The sequence below is a fragment of the Schistocerca piceifrons genome, chromosome 1 (assembly GCF_021461385.2).
Source record: "Schistocerca piceifrons isolate TAMUIC-IGC-003096 chromosome 1, iqSchPice1.1, whole genome shotgun sequence".
NCBI lineage: Eukaryota > Metazoa > Arthropoda > Insecta > Orthoptera > Acrididae > Schistocerca > Schistocerca piceifrons.
Genome location: NC_060138.1, coordinates 423,862,549 through 423,872,943, shown reverse-complemented (window position 1 = coordinate 423,872,943; position 10,395 = coordinate 423,862,549). Strand labels below are relative to the sequence as shown.

General features: G+C 47.5%; 1 protein-coding gene across 1 annotated transcript; it reads left to right on the top strand.

Annotated features, from left to right (window-relative positions):
• The first annotated feature begins 1,241 nt into the window (after window positions 1-1,241).
• On the top strand, window positions 1,242-2,574 carry LOC124732256 (nucleolin-like). The gene is made up of 6 exons (XM_047248519.1): window positions 1,242-1,478; window positions 1,622-1,690; window positions 1,834-1,902; window positions 2,046-2,114; window positions 2,258-2,326; window positions 2,470-2,574. The coding sequence occupies exons 1-6, from the start codon at window positions 1,242-1,244 to the stop codon at window positions 2,572-2,574; spliced, it is 618 nt and encodes a 205-aa protein (XP_047104475.1).
• Window positions 2,575-10,395: the final 7,821 nt, after the last annotated feature.

Genomic DNA, 10,395 nt, shown 5'->3' with positions numbered 1-10,395 from the left:
GGGGAAAATGATACGAGACAGCAGAAAAAGGTGGTACGGACACTTACAGAGAAAAGGGGAAGAGTATATCGGAAACAGAGTTGAAGATATAAAGATTGAGGGAGCGAGAAGGAGAGGAAGACCGAAGATGAGGTGGAAGGATAAGATATCCGTGGACATAAGGGAGAAAGGATGGAAGAAGGAAGAGGCAATGGATAGAGAACTATGGAGGAGATGGATCCAGAAGAGCAACGCCGACCCTATGTGACGTGTGGCAAGGAGACGATAAAGAAGAAGACAAATATTTCTCTCTTCTTAACGGCCAAATATTTGGAGCCAATCAGGCCTTTTTATAAGTTATGAAATCAGTGTTATTAATGTAATCCTGGAGCTCCCGTAATTCTGCCTAATGTGAGCCCTGTTCCTCTCTGGTCTTATGTCGTCTTCTTAGCCAAGCCATTAGGGTTTTTTGACTCAAACAGGATACTTGCGAGTTTGTCGCTTTAAATGATGACGCATTTTACACATTCCAATGTAGCTACAAAAAAAAGGGGGAGGGGGGGGGGGGGAATTTCTCCACATAACGTCCGTCTTACACGTTGTGTATTTTTTAAACCTAATAATATTACTTGTATTTTATAGAAGAAGATTTCTTGCTAGGAGTTCTAGCTCCGAATGACGCAGTATTGACTGTTATATGGGTGGCCTGTATATCTGAAATTACGGTCCTGTGTTTTTAATGTTCTCGTTCTAGTGGTATATGATACGAAAAATCTGATTATGTACTGCATCTGTGTGTTTATTATACACCTCGTTTTCTCATTTTAAATTTACCGCCTTCATTTATATTTTACTTCGTCAAAATTTTAGGATAAGTTATTGCACAGGTGTTGGCCCTAGTAATTCCATCTTATCAATGTTTTATGTGCATTAGATTTATAAAGTTTAAGTGAGTATGTATATCCAGTTTACGATCTCTCATTCTTATCACTGCTGCGTCGCAGCGCCACCTCTTGACGTGATTCTGTATTAGGCTTCAGTACTAGCACACGACGCTGTGGCAGTTGAGCGCGCGATGCCGATGAGTGCGGACAACGGAACGCGCGCGTCCGAGCCAGCCGGCTCGGTCGCGCCGAGGCCGCCGCTGGCCGGTCGGTGGGGCCTGCCCCGCTCCCCACAGGACGGATACAGTGGCGACGACCCCTGCAACGGCAACGGACTCTGAAAGGCAACATAATGAGGACAAGACCAAGACGAGTGATATGCGAATGCAGAGCGGAGGACAACGTACGTCAAACCCCTATGACGAGAGGCATCAGCTAACACAGAACGATAGGCAACAACGGGAACTAAGACGTGAAATACAACACATGATTCTGCAAAGTCAGGAAGTATACGACAACCGCACTAGTACTGTTCCTCCTTCACAGCCTGAAGAACAAGTAGACGACGTGGCACAAGTTTCTCCACCAGACGACGACGACGAAATGGAGGACAACGTACGTCAAACCCCTATGACGAGAGGCATCAGCTAACACAGAACGATAGGCAACAACGGGAACTAAGACGTGAAATACAACACATGATTCTGCAAAGTCAGGAAGTATACGACAACCGCACTAGTACTGTTCCTCCTTCACAGCCTGAAGAACAAGTAGACGACGTGGCACAAGTTTCTCCACCAGACGACGACGACGAAATGGAGGACAACGTACGTCAAACCCCTATGACGAGAGGCATCAGCTAACACAGAACGATAGGCAACAACGGGAACTAAGACGTGAAATACAACACATGATTCTGCAAAGTCAGGAAGTATACGACAACCGCACTAGTACTGTTCCTCCTTCACAGCCTGAAGAACAAGTAGACGACGTGGCACAAGTTTCTCCACCAGACGACGACGACGAAATGGAGGACAACGTACGTCAAACCCCTATGACGAGAGGCATCAGCTAACACAGAACGATAGGCAACAACGGGAACTAAGACGTGAAATACAACACATGATTCTGCAAAGTCAGGAAGTATACGACAACCGCACTAGTACTGTTCCTCCTTCACAGCCTGAAGAACAAGTAGACGACGTGGCACAAGTTTCTCCACCAGACGACGACGACGAAATGGAGGACAACGTACGTCAAACCCCTATGACGAGAGGCATCAGCTAACACAGAACGATAGGCAACAACGGGAACTAAGACGTGAAATACAACACATGATTCTGCAAAGTCAGGAAGTATACGACAACCGCACTAGTACTGTTCCTCCTTCACAGCCTGAAGAACAAGTAGACGACGTGGCACAAGTTTCTCCACCAGACGACGACGACGAAATGGAGGACAACGTACGTCAAACCCCTATGACGAGAGGCATCAGCTAACACAGAACGATAGGCAACAACGGGAACTAAGACGTGAAATACAACACATGATTCTGCAAAGTCAGGAAGTATACGACAACCGCACTAGTACTGTTCCTCCTTCACAGCCTGAAGAACAAGTAGACGACGTGGCACAAGTTTCTCCACCAGACGACGACGACGAAATGGAGGACAACGTACGTCAAACCCCTATGACGAGAGGCATCAGCTAACACAGAACGATAGGCAACAACGGGAACTAAGACGTGAAATACAACACATGATTCTGCAAAGTCAGGAAGTATACGACAACCGCACTAGTACTGTTCCTCCTTCACAGCCTGAAGAACAAGTAGACGACGTGGCACAAGTTTCTCCACCAGACGACGACGACGAAATGGAGGGAGTCTCCTCTGAAGAAGTTTGGACCATGCAGCCCAACGACGGAGAGGGCGATTTTACACTAGTTCGTCAAAGAAAACGACTCAACGCTTCTCCTAAGAAGAACAACACTCGGAAGCGACAACGTCCAGAAGAACTGAAAACTTCCAACCGTTATGCGGCTATTGCGACGGAAGATACTACAGATGCTCCAGAACGTATGGACCAGACGAGTGATGTCAATCTCGAAGCAGATAAAAAGGGGACAGATGGCTCTGGCCGGAACTTACTACGCAAAGTCCCGCCCGTTACTATTTACCATACCAAGAACTACATGGAATTCAACAAGGCGCTGAAAGCGAATATTGACGGCAGTCTTAAGGCCATCTACCAACGAGACAGGATCAAATATCACTTTGACTCCTATGAAGATCAACGGCGTGCTATCAATTTCTTTGTGTCGAATGACATCCACTTTTTTACACATCAGGCCGCGGAGGGCAAGGACCTCAAAGTGGTTGTCAAACGTCTACCTGCCGAAGTTACGGAGGAAGAACTGAAAGACGCACTGATAGAGAAGGGTTTCCCTGTCATCAACGTTCACCAGTTTAAAAATCGAGACGACAAGACAAAGGAATTACGACCTCAAGATGCTTACTGTGTCACGTTGCCAGCCCAAAAGGAGAACTACAAGATTTACGACATCAAATACCTTCTATATACTAAAGTCGTTATTGAAACCTACAACACACAAGAAGGATCTGTTCAATGTCGCCACTGCCAGCGATTCGAACATACAGCTAATTATTGCAGCTTACCTGCTGGCTGCGTTCGATGCGGAGGGCAACACCGATCTTCAGCATGTACGCATCCCCGAGGGGCTCCGCCGAAATGTGCTAACTGTGAAAAGGACCATCCTGCCACATGGCGTGGCTGCCAGAAGTTCCAGGAACTTCTCAGGAAATATACACAACGGTCTTCCCCCCCAGCCCTCTCAACGGAGGACTCGTGTAATACAGAACTCCAACCTGACGACACACCCGCTCCCACACCGTCAGCAAACACCACAAGAACAGCCGGCGGCGACACGGCAGCCAGTAACACAGCCTCCTCCTGAAGCACTTCCACCTCGACTGCACCACCATCATTATTCATACGCTCACGCAGCATCACCACACCGACCGGAACCGGAAACCTACGTCTCACCAGCTCATTTGATGGAATCTATAGCTCCAGCGGTCTCTGATGTCGCGAAACTTCTCACCGCCGTGCAGCAACAACTAGTGGGGATACTTTCTTTAATCTAAAGTGTATTGAAGGCCTTTGGAACACCTTAAGATGGATCGCCCTGGGACCACGAGAAACCTGAAAATCTGTATATGGAACGCCAACGGAATGAAACATAAGAAAACAGAATTCACTGAATTTTTACAACGTCACAAAATCGACATCGCACTTGTATCGGAGACGCACCTTCGTCCAACAACTGAGCTCAGATTTCGTAACATGTACGTCTATAGAACGGACAGACAAGCCCACCAAGGTGGAGGGACCGCAGTTCTGCTTAAAAGGGAACTGCGGCACCATCATGAAACACTACCACACCTCCAACATTTGGAGGCAACAGCAGTAACTGTTCGATCGGCGGCAGGCAACACCACTTTCATTGCGGCGTAGAACAGCCCCGGTAACAACCTGGTGCCAGACAACCTACGGAGTATCTTCACCAATTTTGACAAAATCTTCCTAGGAGGTGGCCTTAACAGCAAGCACGTCGCGTGGAAATCCCGGCGTACGAACCCTCCTGGACGAACTCTGATTGCCATGGAAGAAGAAATGGGCATCACAGTCCATGGCCCACGAGAGTCCACACGGATTTCTTACTTCGATCGGCAAGAAGCAGACGTCCTAGATATTGCTGTCCTCAAAAATATTGCGACGAACCTCCAGCTCCGCACCGTCGACGATCTTTCGTCTGACCACCGACCTCCTCTCAGCATAGTGGAAAACGCAACGGCCAACCTTCCGCCCCCCACCTCACAAACTCTGAACTGGGGTCAATTTCGGACATATCTTGACAACAATATCTGCCCGACGCAGGACGTTTCAACACTGGAAGCCATCGACATCGCGGTACAAACTTTGACGCAGAAGATGAAGGTAGCCAAACGGAGGGCAACTACTCACACGTTCTAGCTTGTAGTAGCTTTCGACGACTTCCCGCCTCTACTCCAAGAACTGAAGACACAGAGAAACAGGAGCAGGCGACGTTGGCTCCGCTATAGAAACCCGATCGATCGACGAGAAACACACGTCTTAACACGAGAACTGCACAGGAGAGTGGCCGAGTGGCGACAGCAGGTCTGGGAAGATAAGATGGATGAGTTCTTACTTCGAACCAAGAACGAATGGCAGGTAGTCAAGAACATACGACACCAGCGGCCACCTAAACGAGCCATCCGAGGACCAGATGGCCTCCTCTATGACGAACTCGCCCAGGCAGAGGTGTATGCTACGACTTACCAAGAACAGATGTCTACACCAGCGACCCCTGAACGACGTCCGCCTGCAAGAACAGGAAGCCGTCGTTACAGCACAATGGACTGCTTTTCGTACTACGCCTGTGCAGAGCCGCCCACAACTCACCACTCCAGCAGAGATCCGTAAAATTATCCGGAAGACTCGGAATAATGCGCCGGGCAACGACTCCATAAGCAACACCGTTTGAAACAGTTGCCCAGGAAGACAACTGTGCTCCTTACCCGAATTCTCAACAGCTGTCTTCTGCAGGGATATTTTCCTACGGCATTGAAGACGGCTCGAGTAGTTCCAATACCCTAGCCAGGTAAAGACCCAGTAGAACCCAACAGTTACCGGCCAATTAGCCTCTTGCCGACCCTTGGCAAGGTGCTCGAGAGAGTGCTGTTGCAGAGGCTCCATGACACGCTTAAAGAGCATGATGTTATACGACCCGAACAATTCGGTTTCAAGGACGTTATCTGCCGAACTTCAACTTCTACGGATCACCGAACGGATTCAAGAAGGATACAACAAGCAGCACTTCACGATTGGTGTCTTCCTTTACATCGAAAAAGCTTACGATAAGGTGTGGCGGCCCAACCTTATCGTCGAACCGCATCGCACTACCCCTACTACGGATTGTTACGTTAGACTCATAGACAGCTTTCTGCAGGACAGGAAACTGTATGTCCGAGTCGACGATAAAAGCTCCGAAATGAAACTGATCTCCACAGGAATTCCGCAGGGCTCTGTCATTTCGCCTCTACTTTTCAACTTATATATAAATGACATCCCAACAATCCCCCTTGTTACGGCGAGTTTTTATGCGGACGATACGGCCCTTCTGACAACTGGACAACACTTGGACCAGCTAATCGCTAGGATGCAACGGCAACTTGCTGCAATGGAAAGCTGGTCGCTGCAAAATAAGATAACGATCAACCCGACGAAGATGGCAGCCGTTCTGTTCACATGGAGGAAACCAGTTCTGAACGACAGACTCCAAATAGCTGACCAATTTATCCCATGGTCGCCGGGAGTGAAGTATCTCGGTGTCTACCTTGACAAAAAATTGCTCTTTACGCAGCATATTGACGACAAGAAGACGGCAGCCCAGAAGATGACCAGGTCATTGATTCCGTTCATGAAGAGTAAGGATCTCAACCCTAAGACTAAACTCCAATTGTATAAGGCAACGGTGGAACCCACAATGTTGTATGGCTCCACCTCGTGGGAATCTACGTTCGTCTCCAACTACAACAAACTCCAAGCGCTGCAACACATTTGCTATCGATGGATCACAGGAGCTCCATGGTGAACAAGAAACGTCGACATCCGCACCGCACTCCACGAGACCACTATACAAGAGAAGGTCCATGACAAGGCTCTACGAGTTTTTGACAAGATCGATGCCCTTAGGGACGAAGTTCGACAATTACAATCTGTAGGAACGGTAAATCCTGCAAGATGGCACAAGTATCGAGTACCGAAGTCAATAACGTTTCACCCCCCATAGGCAATCTGTCACAACACGAGGAAGCAGTCACACATAACAGCCTTGACACATTTCACCCTCCACAGGAGATAGACATCACCAAAGACTGCTGGCTAAAGGACCCATTGCGTGCCCAAGCCTAACTGAATGTGTAATAAATAAAGTGTTTTTCTTTTATCCTTACATCCCATCCTAGAAGAATAAGTCATCAAGGATGATCTCTTCAGTCCACACTACACACTATTAAAAAAAAAGAAAAAACGACGCTGTTGTGCATTATGCTTACTACCTGAGCCCCCATCGTACTCTTTTACTCGCTCCTGTGAACAGGAAGGAGTTATGCAGATCCTGGTGTCTCTCGCGTCCATCTAGAAAAGGTAATGATTTTACTATTTTATATTCCTAGTTTTTACTGGGTTTAACGAAGGCGGTATTGGCCTGATATGTTCGACGATACCCTTTGGCTACATTGACTAAAGGATTCTTCTAAGAAATACCAAATAAAGGTATTTGCTCTTTCAACATTTGATCTGTTTATACATGCTTATAAATTTTGCAAGTCTGCACAACGCGATCGCGATTCTTAAATAGATGGATTTGTTTTCTGTTTTCTATGTAATTAACGTGAAGATGCCTAAATAAGGCGAAACGCGTCGTTGAAAAATAAAAACCTAAAATTGCAACCAAGACTGTTTTTAACTAAGACTGTACGGAGCTTCTCCAGACATTTCTTCGCTGGTCATTGGGGCTCATTGTCCTTTCGAAGCGGGAATCTTCACTGAAGACAATTCTCCTCCAGTCAATGAGATTCCAGACCGAATAAGTTTCTGGATACGCCCTGGACAGTGTTAGGATACCAGCCTATCGCCAGACATACGGCCTGAGTGATGATGTGAAGTGTCATTTCTTTTCATAACAAGACCGCTTTGGTTCCAGAACAGCGGTAAATCGACGCCCCGTTTTCTTGTCCTTCATGCCAAGCTACCTGGGCTTACATTTCAGCAAGATAATGCCCGCCTGCACACGGCGAGAGTTTCTACTGCATGTCCTCATGCTTCCCAAAGCCTACCTCGGCTAGCAAGGTCGCTCTATCTCTCTCCATTTGAGAACATTTGGAGAATCGTTGGCAGGCCCTCCAACCAGTTGGGGACTTTGACGATATGACGCGTCCGTAGGACAGAATTTGGCACGATATCTCTCAGGAGGATATACAACTACTTTGTCACTCAATCCCAAGCCAAATATCTGCTTGCGTAGGGGCCAGAGTTGGACCAAAGTTTTATTGACTTGCTGAGTTTGTGAAGCTGTTTTTCTTTAACAAATCTTTCAGATTTTCTGAAATTGTAATCATTTGTTTATTTATACAAAGACACCACATCTACCGATTTCCGTTCCATTCGGGTAATCCCTTCACTATGCTTCACTTTTTATCTTAGTAATTTTTTTCCAAACATTTCTGTAATTTTATGTGGCACAGGTTCGCAATTTAATGTGTCACGGAAGAAACGCACATGGAACAATTTTCTCCACCAGAAGACGACGACGAAATGGAGGAAGTGTCCTCTGAATAAATTTGGACGGTGCAGACCACCGACGAAGAGGGCGATTTTACAGTAGTTCGCCAAACAAAACGACTCAACGCTTCTCCTAAGCAGAACAACACTCGGAAGCGACAACGTCCAGAAGAACTGAAAACTTCCAACCGTTATGCGGCTATTGCGGCGGAAGACACTTCGGATGCTCCAGAACGTATGGACCAGACGAGTGATGTCAATCTTGAAGCTGATAAAGAGGGGACAGATGGCTCTGGCCGGAACTCACTACGCAAAGCCCCGCCCGTTACTATTTACCATACCAAGAACTACATGGAACTCAAAAAGGTGCTGAAAGCGAATAATGACGGAAGTCTTAAGGCCATCTACCAACGAGATAGGATCAAATATCACTTTGGCTCCTATGAAGATAAACGATGGGCCATCACTTTCTTTGTGTCCACTTTTTTACACATCAGGCTGCAGAGGACAATAACCTCAAAGTGGTTGTCAAACATCTATCTGCCGAAGTTACGGAGGAAGAACTGAAAGATGCACTGATAGAGAAGGGTTTCCCGGTCATCAACGTCCACCAGCTTAAAAACTGAGACTACAACACCAAGGAATTACGACCTCAAGCTGCTTACTGTGTGACGTTGCCAGCCCAAAAGGAGAACTACAAGATTTACGACATCAAATACCTTCTATATACTAAAGTCATTATTGAAACCTACAACACACAAGAAGAACCTGTTCAATGTCGCCACTGCCAGCGATTCGAACATACAGCTAATTATTGCAGCTTGCCTGCTCGCTGCGTTCGATGCGGAGGGCAACACAGATCTTCCCAGAGGGCCTCCACCGAAATGTGCGAACTGTGAAAAGGACCATCCTGCCACATGGTGTGGCTGCCAGAAGTACCAGGAACTTCTCAGGAAATATACACAACGGTCTTCCCCCCCAGCCCTCTCAACGGAGGACTCGTGTAATACAGAACTCCAACCTGACGACACACCCGCCCCCACACCGTCAGCAAACACCACAAGAACAGCCGGCGGCGACACGGCAGCCAGTAACACAGCCTCCTCCTGAAGCACTTCCACCTCGACAGCACCGCCAACATTATTTATAAGCCCACGCAGCATCACCACACCGACCGGAACCGGAAACCTACGTCTCACCAGCTCATTTGATGGAATCTATAGCTCCAGCGGTCTCTGATGTCGCGAAACTTCTCACCGCCGTGCAGCAACAACTAGTGGGGATACTTTCTTTAATCTAAAGTGTATTGAAGGCCTTTGGAACACCTTAAGATGGATCTCCCTGGGACCACGAGAAACCTGAAAATCTGTATATGGAACGCCAACGGAATGAAACATAAGAAAACAGAATTCACTGAATTTTTACAACGTCACAAAATCGACATCGCACTTGTATCGGAGACGCACCTTCGTCCAACAACTGAGCTCAGATTTCGTAACATGTACGTCTATAGAACGGACAGACAAGCCCACCAAGGTGGAGGGACCGCAGTTCTGCTTAAAAGGGAACTGCGGCACCATCATAAAACACTACCACACCTCCAACATTTGGAGGCAACAGCAGTAACAGTTCGATCGGCGGCAGGCAACACCACTTTCATTGCGGCGTACAACAGCCCCGGTAACAACCTGGTGCCAGACGACCTACGGAGTATCTTCACCAATTTTGACAAAATCTTCCCAGGAATGGACCTTAACAGCAGGCAATTTGCGTGGAATTCCCGGCGTACGAACCCTCGTAGACGAACTTTGATTGCCATGGAAGATGAAATAGGCATCACAGTCCATGGTCCACGAGAGCCCACACGGATTTCTTACTTCGATCGGCAAGAAGCAGACGTCCTAGATATTGCTGTCATCAAAAACATTGAGATGAACCTCCAGCTCCGCACCGTCGACGATCTTTCGTCTGACCACCGACCTCCTCTCAGCATAGTGGAAAACGCAACGTCCAACCTTTCGCCCCCCACCTCACAAACTCTGAACTGGGGTAAATTTCGGACATATCTTGACAAAAATGTCCGCTAGACGCAGGAAGTTTCAACACCAGAAGCCATCGACATCGCCGTACAAACTTTGACGGAG